At 42.9% G+C, this 13,668-nt stretch overlaps 1 protein-coding gene across 3 annotated transcripts in view; it reads left to right on the forward strand.

Annotated features, from left to right (window-relative positions):
- The window catches only part of ELMO1 (engulfment and cell motility 1), a 405,171-nt gene that overhangs the window by 87,212 nt on the left and 304,291 nt on the right, over nucleotides 1–13,668 (forward strand). Inside the window, exons 3-4 of one of the 3 annotated variants that reach the window (XM_084857863.1) lie at nucleotides 7,692–7,732; nucleotides 9,977–10,049. In XM_084857863.1, the coding sequence (XP_084713989.1) occupies nucleotides 7,692–7,732; nucleotides 9,977–10,049 (114 nt within the window). Of the gene's footprint in view, nucleotides 1–7,691; nucleotides 7,733–9,976; nucleotides 10,050–10,775; nucleotides 10,837–13,668 lie in introns of those variants that run through there. The other 2 variants (XM_084857865.1, XM_084857864.1) reach the window with 2 other exon arrangements.

A 13,668-nucleotide genomic window follows, 5' to 3' on the forward strand; every position in this document is an offset into this window, starting at 1 on the left:
AGTCGTGGCGACCACCAGAAGCAATAACTATGAGGGAATAGTGGAATTTTTAATATTATTTTTACCCGACTTTATTTTTAGGCCCACTTTAAGGGTGAGACCTTCTCAAAGTGGTGGAAGGCAGAGGATTCACTGCCACATTTTCTAGAATAACAATATTCCTACTTCCTCTAGTTAGCAGAATTGCTACATCCACCTGTTCAAGGTTCATTTTGTGTAAGATGTTTAGTTCAAAGAACAACCGTGTTCTGGATTTTCAGTTTCTCTGATGTAGCTGAAAAGTGTGTGAGGATGTGCATGAATACACTAAAACACACACTAATTTTTAATTGTTGTAATTATCAATACCATGTCAACTTGGAAAGAAATGTAAAATTAAATATAGCAGCAGTGATATGGAGCAGAACATTTTTGGAAATATTTCCAGCCCTTTGTTTTCCTGCAGAAAATTTTCCATTTCACAAGTTCACTAGTAATAATGAAGGGATGCCAAATACAGGTACAATATTAGGCAGGTTTATCTGCTTCAAAGTTGTGATTAATGTTTTCAGGTGATTATCCCTAGCAAGTATGTGAAAAAATACATATATGTCATTGAAATACGTTTCGGTGTAAAATGGAACTAATGTGTTGTGAATAGTGTAACTGAAGGTGCCCCCAATAACCTCAGTGGGAGTTGAATTCTATTGAAATAGAGGACTGGTTGTCAGCCTATCATGCACACTTCTTTGGGTTGCTAGAATTTATTAGTTTGTCCACAGTTTTCAATACTTCATTTTTTTCTTAAAATTAAACAAGGGAAGTTAATGCTATTATCTTTACATTTTTACAAGTATTCCACTACAATTGTCTACATAATATAATATTTAAATCACATTAAGTATGCTTTAATTTTCCCCTCAGATATTTTAAGTCAAAAACTTGTGGTGTATTGGGACAAAGAAATTAACATAGGGTACTTTTTAAGAAATGTGTTTACTAAAGACAAGTAAAATAATTATGCTAAATTAGATCATTTTCTAGGGCATAAAAAAATCCATTGCAGACTTGAACATTTTCTGATGTAAATTACCCTATGTAAATTAATTTGCTGAGGAAAAATTCCCAACATTTTCTGGAAAACCCATATCAATACCCAGCAGTGTACAAAAGGTTAAAGTGGAAGAAATCACCATATCTCCATTTTACTAATAATCATTTGTAAAATGAGTGTATTAGTGTCCTACTTCACGGGAGAGTTGTGAAGATTAGTCAGAGCAACATTGTACAAAACGGTCCATGAAGAGCTATAAATCTATTTTAATAATAAAAACCTGTTGTAGCTGTGCTCATCTTTTCTTTTTCCAGCTGCTAAAACTGGCATCTGGTTAACAGGCTCTTCTAAAAGACTAACTTCTTCATTGCAGTGGCTTGCCACATAGATGTACATTGTCATTCAGCAATGCTTAACATTCTCCTTGTTTTATGGAGCATCACACAAGTGGAGTGCCAGCCTGGGGAAATGAAGCTACCGCTCCATTGACAGAATGAAGGAGGGAAGATGCTTTGGTTTATGCAGAAGATATTGTAGAAATGCATTTTAGCATTAGCCTAAGCTGAGAATTTAGTTGTGCATAAACTAGTCAGCCTGAAAAATCTGACTGAATAGTGGCAATGGGTGTAGAGACCTAGAAAAAGTTGCTTATTTGAGGCTTCAGCAAATCTTTAGATCAGTCTAGCCCATTCCAGATGTGCTGGACTGCAGCTCCCATAATCCCACAGTCAGCTATGCTGACAGGGGATTTGCAGTGGGAGTTGCAGTTCAACACGTCTGGAGGGGGCCAAGCTGGGGAAGGGTGCTTGTCAGGAGCACCCTAGCTGCCTCTTGCAGTCCCCTCCAATAGCTAACTCAGACAACAGATGATGAGGATTCTTTCCGAGGCTTTATTCCTTTATGACTCTTTCAGATACTAATCACTAGCAACTAAGCAAGGAACAGCACTGGGGAAAGATAGCAGAGTAGCCTAACCTCCAGGTAAGGCAGTTTGGTCCCCATTTGAAGGGGAACCACGGGAAGACTCTGAACTTATGGGCTATGGAGAGATCCTCCCTCTTTCCCTTGGGTCCTCGGGACGCGACCGTTGTTTGAGCGCCAAACGAGTGGTACGCCTCCTTTCGGCGCTGTCCATCTGCTGTCGCTCCCTGCGTCTGCGCTGAGCGTCCAGCAAGCCCCCCTCCAGCGTTCTCTCACTGCCAGGGTCACTATCTCTCCCAGGAATGCTGGCAGGAGGAATCTCTGCCAGCTGCTGTGCTTGTGAGAGATGAGTAAGCTCCTCTCCCACGGATTGCTGTTCCTCCTCAGAATCAGAACTGCTCTGGGGCTCAGTTTCCACCCTGACAGTGCTTTAGGTTATGTATTTGATGCTTCGCTCACCAGGCATCAGGTGGTGTATTGTGCATTCTTATTTCCTTTGGTTCTCACATATGCTTGGGGCCTGTTAACATTTATAGTATCCTCTATAAGGTAAGGAATGTGCTGGGGCCACTCATGAGAACTGCTACCTTCATGGTGGGGCTGTTTGCAGGGCGACAGTGTCCCAAAAAAGTGCTGTTGGGTTGTACAAAGTGCAGTAGCTGTGCTTATACCCTCCACATGGAGGTGTGCCAGTTCTCACAATGGCACCTCACTGTGAGACCTGCCTAGTGGCAGCCCCCCTCCTCCCTGTCCCCTTGTCACATAAGTGAGGACTTTGGTGCCTCTGCACTAGGCCTTGATCTGCATACAGTCCATGAATTGTGACTTTGGTGAAGAATTGTGTTCTGTTTAAGAAGCATTAGTCAAGTTTCTTTTTTTTAAAAATCACTTGTTTTTAGAAAATCAGATTGTTGAACTGGGTGGGGGTTAAACAAGAATGATGTTATCATACCAGAACAATTTATCAATTGTTGTTGATAAAAAACAACAATTTCCCCTTTTCCCTGGCACCTGACAAATATTTACAACTGAACAAGACAAACAGTTACATTTCAAAATAGTTTGAGGATTGGGGGTGGCATTGTGTTTGGGGAGAAGAAGAAATGAGGAGACCTTTAATCTTTTTGTTGTTAAAAAGGGCTGGTTGTTTTGCTTCCCTTTTCAGTTAATTGCACTTAGTTCTAAAGTAAAGAGTTTAGTGTTTTTGTTCTTCACGTTTTGTTCCCCATATCAGGTGGTGCTTAGAAAAGGTTCTGGATGCACTGTTCTCACCGGAGAGAAGATCTATGTTGCTTACAAACCCAGCTATCTCTTTCACAGACCGTGACTGTCTTGTTGGTTGGGGGGGGGGGGCATGTTGCATGTGTGGCATGTTGCAGTAATATGTGTGTTACACTTTTGATCTTTCTTCCTTGCCAAGGTCTGTTCTGCAGCCACAAGTTATGTAATTCTGATGGTGCTTGCGCCACAGAAGGAACTGCGGAGGCCTTCCTGGAGTGGTCAAAGTGCATCTTGCTTACAGCTGTTAATGTTTTTGCTTTGCAGACAAATTGGGTGATGTAAAACACACACACAACACAGCAAACAAACCCAAGAGAAGTGTTTTATTATATGGGAAATATGGCTCATGAAGAGGAACGAAGAGGCAGATTCAGATGATCTCATTATTTCCTTGATTTCATGTTTTTGTTAAGGGTTCTTTATTCTAGGGATCTGTAATGTGCTTAGTAGTTACTAAAAGATAACGTTAGATTCTGTGTCCTTGAAGTGCTATGCCTAGTTATTTCTATTGCTGTTAACTAAGATGGCTGGTTGTTTCAACTTGGAGAGCTGCCTTTTGATTTGACAATGTCCTTGTATTTTGAAAAAATAAAACACAAGTGCACATAGAAGCTCAGCATGGCTGTCAGAATGCTTCCCCTCCCTCCCTTGAATGCCTGCTCTCGTGATCAGCCCAAGAAATAGTTGTGATGGTAGACTAAACCTCCTTCTGGTGTTCCTGTGGCCAACAGGGTGCACCATGGTAGGGGCCATGCCTAGGGCTGCCAGTGGGCATGGCTTCATTGCGATGGGGCAGGCACAACATGTCCAGCTCTGACAGCTGTGTTTGCTGTATTAAACTATGGGCTATTCCAGCCCCTGCGAAGCTGGGTCCGTTTGCTAGTACATAATATATCAGGACCCGCTCCAGTGCATTTGTCTTTACTGCTAACCTAAAAACAGGAAGTGGGGAGTTGGGGGAGTGTTCTACTGCTCTGTGGAGGTTATTGCAGTTCCTGGGTGCCACAACCAAAATGACCCTTTCTTGCTACCTTGGCTGGTGGTGGGACCTGAAGAAGTAACTCTAGTGGAACAAAGGTCCTGGGTATAATAGGGCTTCATAGTTATGGAACATAGCTTTGACGTTATATCTTTCCCTTATTTGTGAATCTGTGAGCAAACATTTTGCCATGCCTTGATTTTAAAAAATTGGTAGTGTTACCAGAAGCCAGATAAAATTGCTTCAGATGGCATAAAATGGTCATAGAGCCTATCAGTTCATCACTATCAAGGACTGCAATAGCTGGGAGAGAAATTCTACCTGCTGAAACATTTCCCTTTGATGCTGTTCTTGAAGGCACATGGAAGCCCCTTTCCACTGATAACTCCATATCTGTTCTGGATGTACAGTTGCAACAAATGGAAAACCATTGCCGCAGTTGATCGTCCCCTGTTGTGGACATCAAGACCGATAATGCCAGTGCCTCCAGATGGTTCCTCTAATTCATTCCAGCGAGGACAATTGTGTGGGATGACTTTGTGCCAATAATTCAAACCATATTCCTGTTCAAAGCAGTATAATTGGAGCCCCAGATGTTTCCTAATGAAGAGTTGCATCCTTTCTGTAATAGCACAAATCTTTTAGTCAGTTACAGATCCAATCCACAGCTGAACCACATACTTTGTAGGTGGCTGTAATTTTTGTTATGAGTGCAGTGCTATTGAATGGAACGTGTTAACAGTATTAAGTAGTTCTGTGCCATGTGGACCTCCTGTAAATAGGTGTACTTGATCTCGGGATGCAAATCATCCCCTGACCATGCTGAAATGGCTACAAGCACAGACTATTGATTGATTGATTGATTGATTTCATTTCTATACCGCCCAATAGCTGAATCTGAAGACTATGACCAGGTTTTCATGATCAAAACAAGCCACTGTGTCTTAAAGAATTGAGATTGTCACAAAGATGAGGTAGCTTAATTGCAGGAGTCACAAGGAAACAAACAAGTTGAACAAAGAGTGTGGGCTCGGTTGCATGATCAAAACAAGTGTGCTTGTGCGTCGTGGTGTGTACTTGCATGTGGCAGGAGCAATTTACACAATCACTTCCAGGCTGCGGTTTATCATGTCATCTGCACCTGGGCAGTGCGGCTTGTTGGAGGGCCGCAACCCCCCAAACAACCCTCAAATAACCCTACAACTTCCCATGGGTTATTTGAGAGTTAAACAACCCTCCAACAAGCCACGCTGCCTGGGTTCAGATGACATGATAAGCTGCGGCCAGGCAGTGATTATGCAAATCATGCCTGGTACATGCAGTGACTCACACAACAAGCTACGGTGGCTTGTTTTGATCATGTGAACTGGCCCACAGTCTTTGTTCAGCTGAACAGCCCAGTCTTGTTTGTTTCCTGGTGGCTGCTGCAATCAAACTACCTCATCTTTGAGACAATCTCTTTTATTTTCTTTCAAACAAATAGCTCTTCATTTTTTTGGGTTGTTGTTTTTGCTAGGGATGCATGTGTTTATGGTTACAGCAGTGCTCAGAATGTTGTGACATCTCCAGACCAGACAGTGTTCTTTCTATTTTGGGGACCAAAAGAAAACTAACTTTAGCCAGACTGTATGGTACCATGCAGACTTGCTGCATTGCAGATTTACAGCAAAGTGGGGAGTGTGTTATACTGGAATTCATGAAGACTTTTAGTGGATAACTCATTGAGAGGATGGAAAATGCTCTCTCTCTCTCTCTCTCTCTCTCTCTCTCTGTACACGCACACTGTATACAATAGAGCTAGTTTTGCTAAATTCTCTATTCAAAACACCCTTCAGTCATGACGCATAACTGTTACCGGGAAGCAAGAAAGGCTGCTTAAAAGATCACGTTGTTTACAAGTTAGTTTGTACATCTTTCTGAATAATGTTAGCTGTGGAATCTGAGGCTTAACTTTTGACTCTGTTGGAGATACAAGTGGATAGAAGGACTTAATAGAAACCCTGTTAATGCCCAGTACCTAATTAGTTGCAGCATTAATGTTATGGTCATCACTGATAGCCTGACATCTCCCCCACCCCTCCACTCCTCTCCAAAAACATGTACTAAAAAGGGCATATTAATTAAATGAACATATTTGTGGGGTCAGTGACCAGAGCATCAGGGAGTAATTATGCCAAGTCAATTTTTTCTTCATTCATTATTTAACAGCCTTGTTCCATAACTCTCTTGATTGAGGACCAAGCTAGGTGCAACAGCAGCAGCCCTGCTAGTTTAAATTTGACTCTGCCCCAATTGCATATAAAATAAGGGGTGGGATGGGGGGGGTCTGATTTTTAAAGCAAAAGGGTCATGCAGTTGAAGGGAACCTGAATCCTCCCTACTATTTATCTCCCTGCCCTGTGGTGCTTTTCTCGTATTTGAGCACACGTCTGCTTTCAGCTTTGGATGTTATAAGTCATTCCGGCAGTACAAGTGCTTTGTGCCTCTGCCTTATGTACGTTTCCTGTAATATCCAAAGGGAAGTCTGCTGCGTGTGCGTGTATAAGTCTGTGTGTGTGTGTCTGAGAGAGAGAGAGAGAGAGAGAGAGAGAGCACAAGTTGCATTCCTGGGGTCAACCATTAGTTTATGAGATGGTCACTTGACAGAAGGGATGAAACGTAGTGAGTGAGACCCTACCCCCCATCCCCAAAGTGGATTCCTAGCAAGTCCGGTTGTCACAGCCACCAACACCATGCTTCTGAGCTGGCAACTGGAGTCCAAGTCGTCCTTGGCCCTGAGAGGTCTTTACTGTGTGCACCACCTGAGGCTTGTGCACCCCCTCTCCCATGCAGGTTCCCTGTTGGATGTTGCAGAGGGTGCATATAAAGTGGAAGCAAGGAATCCCTTCTTATTAGAAACAACACAGAGTTTATTGGATACCACGATTAACTGCAGTACAGCGTTATGTCTAAAAGAGGCAGCATTTAGACCTTTGTTTCTTTTTTAAAAAAACCCAACTTCTGGAACTCTCCGCCGTATTGGATACTTTTTGACCAGTCTCCAGTATTCCATTCACTCCAAGGTGCTGGAGCGTATGGTGTTCAAAGTGCTTCATATACATTATCTCAGTATTCCATTGACAATTGCCAAGTAATACAGATCACTGTTGTGTCCCATATTGCGGATAGGGTGCTAAGAGGGAATATCCTTCTTTAAGGCTACCTAACAAGTTCAAGGGGTTAATGTGAAATTTGAATTAGATCCGAGTAGGCACTCCCCTACAACAGGCTGAACTTTAAAAATGGATGGATTCTATGCTTAATTCAGCTTACTTCTTTTATTTAATTGGACCATTTGGTTATTTATTTAAAGATTTATATACCATTTTTCAAGAAAACATTCTCAAAGCTGTTCGGTAAATGTGTATATAAATGTGTACTGGTTATGCTGTGATGTTCATAAGCAATTATTCCCCCCCCTTTTTTTTTTATCCTCAGAAGAAACCATTGACTGCAATCATAAAGGAAGTCTGTGATGGGTAAGTTCTGTTTTTTTGCTGTACTTGCTTTCAAGTCTCAAAATGAATAGCTCTGAAATCGATCCGACCCCCTCTTTGTGGCTTAATTCAAGTATCTCTTAGGAATCTCAGGAATTTTACAGACCTGCTTCATCTTTGCATCTTCAGTTATATAGCCTATACTGAGGTGAACAGTATCACTGTACTGGAAAGAATTAAAAAGTCTCTGAGTGTGGACTTCAATTTTTCTTTAATTTTATAGAATGAACTGGGTGGAGGGAAACACTATTGCATTTATTACATGTATATCCCACCTTTCTTCCAAGAAGCTCAAGGCTCCCTCCACCCCAAGTTTCTCCTCATGATGACTCTGTGAAGTAGGCTAGGCTAAGAGATGGCCCAAGGTCACCCAGTAAGCTTTATGGTTGAGTAAAAATTTGACTCTAGGTCTCCCCAGTCATTCTAACTACTACATCACACTGGTGCAAAGTAGTGTGCTTAGGCAGGCTTTGGTGTTTGTGTGGAGCTGTGCATGTGCAGGAACTGGCCACTTCTCCTAGATGTCAGGGAATGTTTCACTCAGCAATACACATGGAAATGGGAGACCTGTGAGTACCTGTCAGGGTTGGATCGGAGCCCATAGAGCCCCAAAGCAGTTCTGATTCTGAGGAAGAGATAGAAACCATGGGAGAGGAACCCGCGCGCTGTTCACTGGCGCTGCCGGAGGGAGAGCCCCTCCCTGCTCACATTCCTGAGAGTGGTAGCGACCTTGGCAGGCAGGGGGAGGGAAAACTGGAGCTTCAGGACGCTAGGCACCGGCGTAGGGACAAGCAGGAGATGGAGGGCGCCGAGAGGAGGCACTTAGCCTGCTTGGCGCGACGTCAGCAGCTGCACCCCGATGCCCCATGGGAAAGGAGTGGACTTTCGCCTCCTAGCCCTTAAGTTCAGGGGCTTCCCGCCTTTACCTCCAAATGGAGATCAACTGATTCACTAAGGCTAGAACTCCAAGTAGGCAGCTCTCTTAAGTTTCCCTCAGTAGGCTCCTGCAATTAGCATCTGTAAGCATCATTAGGTTGAATGGAAATAAAGCCTTGGAAAAGAGTCCTATGGTCTGTGTGTTGATTCTGGCTACTTGAGGATTTCAGAAGGCAGCAAGGGTGCTCCTGACAGCACCTCCCTTAGTGGTATCTAGCTATCTTCTGTTGTCCATGCAGACTATTCCACTTAACCCCATGGCGATCCCCTTGGAGATCTGCATATACGGGAGGTTAAGGATTGTGCAATACATTAATTTCAAAACAAATCTTGCGTTGGGAGGAATAATTTTCTTGTATTTGTTCTTTTTTTTCTTTTTTTTAAATCCAAGGAATTGCAACACCTGTGGGGGTTGACTGATATTTTTTAAGTGGAGACAAGAGAAAGACAATGACTATGTTCGCACATAACAATATGCTAAAATGTTTAGCTTAATACACCACAACATGAACAAGTTGCATACTGATGTTCACAAATTGTTTGCACTTCCCTTCATGTGAGTTGCAACCGAAACTCTCCCCATGACCTGAGTTCGATCCCAGCGGAAGCCGGGTCTCGGGTAGCCAGCTCAGGTCAACTCAGCCCTCCATCCTTCCGAGGTCAGTAAAATGAGTACCCAGCTTGCTGGGAGAAAGGTAGTCATGACTGGGGAAGGCAATGGCAAACCACTGTAGTCTGTGGTCTATAGTCTGCCATGAAAACGCCAGCGTAAGCAGGCGTCCCTCTAGGGGTCAGTAATGACCCGGTGCTTGCACAGGAGGAACCTTTCCTTTTCCTTTCATGTGAGTAGGTAGTCATAACCTGGGTTTATGGTAAAGTGTGCCCAACAAGCCAGCTTTAAACCAGGGTTTGCTGTTGTCTTACGAATCCTGGCTTGTTTGGGTGCACTTAACCATAATCCTGAGTTTGGATGTCATGGAATATTATTCTTTTCTGGTTTGTTTGCCCCCTCAAGCGAAGAGAGGACCAAACTGGGAGAAAATGAGCAGCTTGTTCACACTGTGCTTTCTTAAACCAGAATTTGTTAAATACAGACATAGCTTATTGTTACATACAGACATAGCCAATGTCATTTTAAAAAATGTTCCTAAAACTATTATCTATATTTATCTTAATGTTCTGTTTAGTTACAGAACAGGTGTTTGTATAAGAAAGGAAAAGCTGAGTGGTGTTCTTGGATTTCTATCGTCTGTGTACATTTTACTAATAAAAGTGTTTGCATATTTTAAGGTGGTCTCTTCCAAACCATGAGCATTATGCACTGCAACATGCTGATAGTTCCAATTTCTATATCACTGAAAAGGTAGGAAGATATTTCTACACAATTTTGGTGTGCTCTGCTTAAAAAAAATTGCTCTTCATACTGACAATCTGATTTCAGAGCTAATGTTGAGGAAAATTGCATTTTTATCCTCATTTTTCTAGTACTTAGACCCAAGTAGGTTATAATGGGATCACTGTGCCTCATCCTATTGGTCTGAACTCTTTCTGGTGGCAGTGTAATAGTACAGTTTTGCGGGTAGAAGTATATAATTGGTCTATTGCAGAGGTTTCTAGCCAAGATTTTAATTGGATAAGTATTGTCCAGATGTTGGCAACAGTTTCTTGTTAATTAAGCAACATGTTATCAGAATTAATTGTGGAAAGGTTTTTGTGAGCCAAATTTTACAATGCCGCTGATATATCAATAGGGCTAGAGAAGGATCTTGAGCTTAGAGCACTTGATTCAAAATAAATATGAATGTGTGATGTGCTGAGGCTAGTTTTTTTTTTTTTAAAGAATGCTTATAAAATAACATGCTTTCTTCGCGTTGCCAGCTCAGTTGAAATTATACTTCTAAAATGTGTCCTTGGTTTATTTTTTCCAATCATTTCTAGCAATGAGGACTACAGAAGAAAGGTGGCATACTCTACTGCTGCCTTTCCCAACCTGATGTCCGCCGGATGTTTTGAACTTCAACTCCCTTGAGCCCCAGCCAGCATGCTCGATGGTCAGGGATGCTGGGAATTGTAGTCCAAAGGGCCCCAGATTGGGGAAGGCTGGTCTACTATTTTCATTTCAAGGATACTACCACCACAGATCTTAAATGGTGAGGCAGACCTGCTAAAGAAGAGGCTCAGGTTGATTCTTACGTTGATGTTGAGGCCCTTCCTAAAGTTTGGTCTGCATCAGGCCTGCCCAACCCATGGGCTGCATGCAACCCCCCAAGGCCTTAACTGTGGCCCCCATGGGTGCCTTGGCCCCCCTACTTTCCACCCCTCCCCCAGCTGATACAACTTGCTCTTTTCCCTCTGCTGCTACCACTGAGGACAGAGCTATCTGTATTGGGATCGCTGGGGAAGGCGTTGGAGAGAAGGCTACACAAACTGCAGATCATACATTAAAACTGTTCCTGGACTGTACCACTTTAGACACCAGATTTGTGTGCATGGTGCGGGTGGGGGTTCATGTTGGAAGGCTCCAGCACCAAAAAATAACATCCTGCATATAGGAAGTTTGCATGAGAAGGCTAAGCTTTAGACCGCTTTTGTCTGACATTTAGTTATAATATGTACATGGAGGTGTTTATTTTTTCACGGTAAAATATTCAAGCATGTAACAATGGCCTCTCTGTAGGCTTGAAGTGGTACAGTCCAGGATCAGGTTTATTGCAGATCTTCATTTATGCAAGTTAATAAGTGTAAGGCTGGCAGGGGGTGGGTGGAGGGAACTTAAAAGTTCCTCTGCTATCAAGAACCCCTTTCTTGCTCTGTAGACTGCTTTAGATAGTAAGTTTTAGCTGGCATTTGTTCATGATCAGGAAGTTTTCGGGAAGCAGCAGACAGGAAACCTGAATGAGACATACACATGGCTGGTTGTTAGGTAAATAAAACCTCATTTGCACCACTTCCCCCCCCCCCCCCAATGGTAGCTGAAGAGAAATCTTATGCATTAATAGAAATCTTCATGACAAGAGATGCCTGAATTCTTGCCATCATGTATATGATGCCAAATTGTGCCCCACCAGGCTGCAGGCCAGATGACATCAGTGGACATGGCCCTATCCCTGATGACAACTTGGGGAGTGGCCATGTCCACTGATGTTCTCACCCACCCACTGTTTTTTTTTTCCTTTTCTCTCCCTCCCCCCCACTTTTTTTTTGCTTCCTGCTCAGAGAGGGCAGATATCCATGCTTCTCTCAGTGCAGAGAAAGGTGAACTTGAACCCATTCATATCTCACTTAGTTTGTGGTTTTACCTGTTCTCACTAACCTTACTCAGTCCCTCTACACCACAATCCACTTCAACAAGAAAGGTCCCTCAACCCTCATGAGAGCTTATTTGGGGATGCAAGGCGGGGAGGGGGTGGCAAAGTCACCTTCCACCAGCCCCTGCTGGTGCTTCCCAGGATCCAAGTCACTTTATTTCTCTTGGGTTATTTTATGTGAGCTGCTTTGGGGGTCCTTTTTAATAATTAATAATTCTATAATTAAATTGTCAGCTAGAATGAACTTGAGCACACTCCGGGAGAGAGCGGAGGACAGGAAGGACTGGCGTGCTATGGCCCATGGGGTCACGAAGAGTCGGACACGACTTAACGACTGAACAACAATAACAATAGCTAGAAATGAAATATTATTTTTCCATGCATTTATCTGATTTATTTTCTAGCCTACCTTTTGATCCAGAAGAACCCTCAAGGCAGCTCACATAAAGTAATACAGTAACATTGCGGCTGCTTCCTCCCCCTTTGGCACGTGGCATAGCTCGGGGGTGGCATATCCCTCACCTGGGACTGCAGGTCTGTTTACTGCCCAAAGGCAGAAAGGGAGGAGACAGGTCCAGCATTTGGACCTCAAGCTGTGATGAAGTTCAATTTCTGAAGGATGTCATGGTTGGTCAACATTCCTAAGAATTCAAATGTAAGCAGTGTAATACAGTATTTGAAATTCATCAAGGTATACTTCGGGGAGGGGGCAAGAGAACTTATGGAAATTCTAACAAATTAAACATTAAATGCTTTACACTTCAGGAGCTGAAATGCTAATTCAGTTAGTGCTAAAATATGCAGAAATAAAATGTTAACAATACAACTGTTAGGGCTGGGACAACATAATACGCTTGGCATAATATGTTTCATAGTGCTTAACCTCCTTTCACCAAGAAAATCCTGTGTTAAGCGCTGGGTTTTAGTTTCAAGATATTTCTAGGCTTGTCCAGATGAAAATCCATTTGGCTTGTTGTCAGAATTTATGCTTCTTGCAAGCTCTGCGAGACTGCTTTATGCTAGCCAATTCACACAGGATGCATGTCTGTTGCTTGGTGGTTCACAGTTCAGCACATGAACTACCTCCATCGGAAGGCTATGTGTTTGAGATGATATGGAAGTTTTGTCTGTGATGGCTTTCCCATCATGCAAGACATCCCTGAATGACGAATGTGCTCCTGTGAAATCTTCTTGTGTGCTTCTTTGGGCAGGACAGACTTGTCTTGCAGGGATCTGAGTAGGAAGCACAAGGCCAAGCAGCTGTAAACTTTTGCATCGTAAAAATTGTCCCACCTGCTTTCTTCCATCCAACTCCGACATAGGTATTCTCCCTGGATTAATGGGTCGTTTGAGAGAATTTGGTATGTGCTGTTTTTGTTGCAGCACCGGTGGTGGTATGGTGTATTTTGGTAGAAAAACACAGACAATGCTGTTAACGTGTGCTCAGGACAGACAGGGACTCTCGTGTGTATTATTTATGCTGCAGGGGAAGACTCTGTTAGGGTTAAGCTGCCTATAGGCTGTCTGAGTCACCCAAGTAAGAGAGAGAATAAATAAGGGCGAGGATTAAATGCCATTGGTATTACTCAGATGTTTGTGACTACTGTTTACATGTTCCACTCTTTACTGCCACTGGCTGAGTGAGGGAGAAATGCCAAGGGTCATGATGACCGT

This window comes from Heloderma suspectum, chromosome 5 (genome assembly GCF_057233095.1).
Source record: "Heloderma suspectum isolate Gila_16-S chromosome 5, 16-S_ref, whole genome shotgun sequence".
Lineage (NCBI taxonomy): Eukaryota > Metazoa > Chordata > Lepidosauria > Squamata > Helodermatidae > Heloderma > Heloderma suspectum.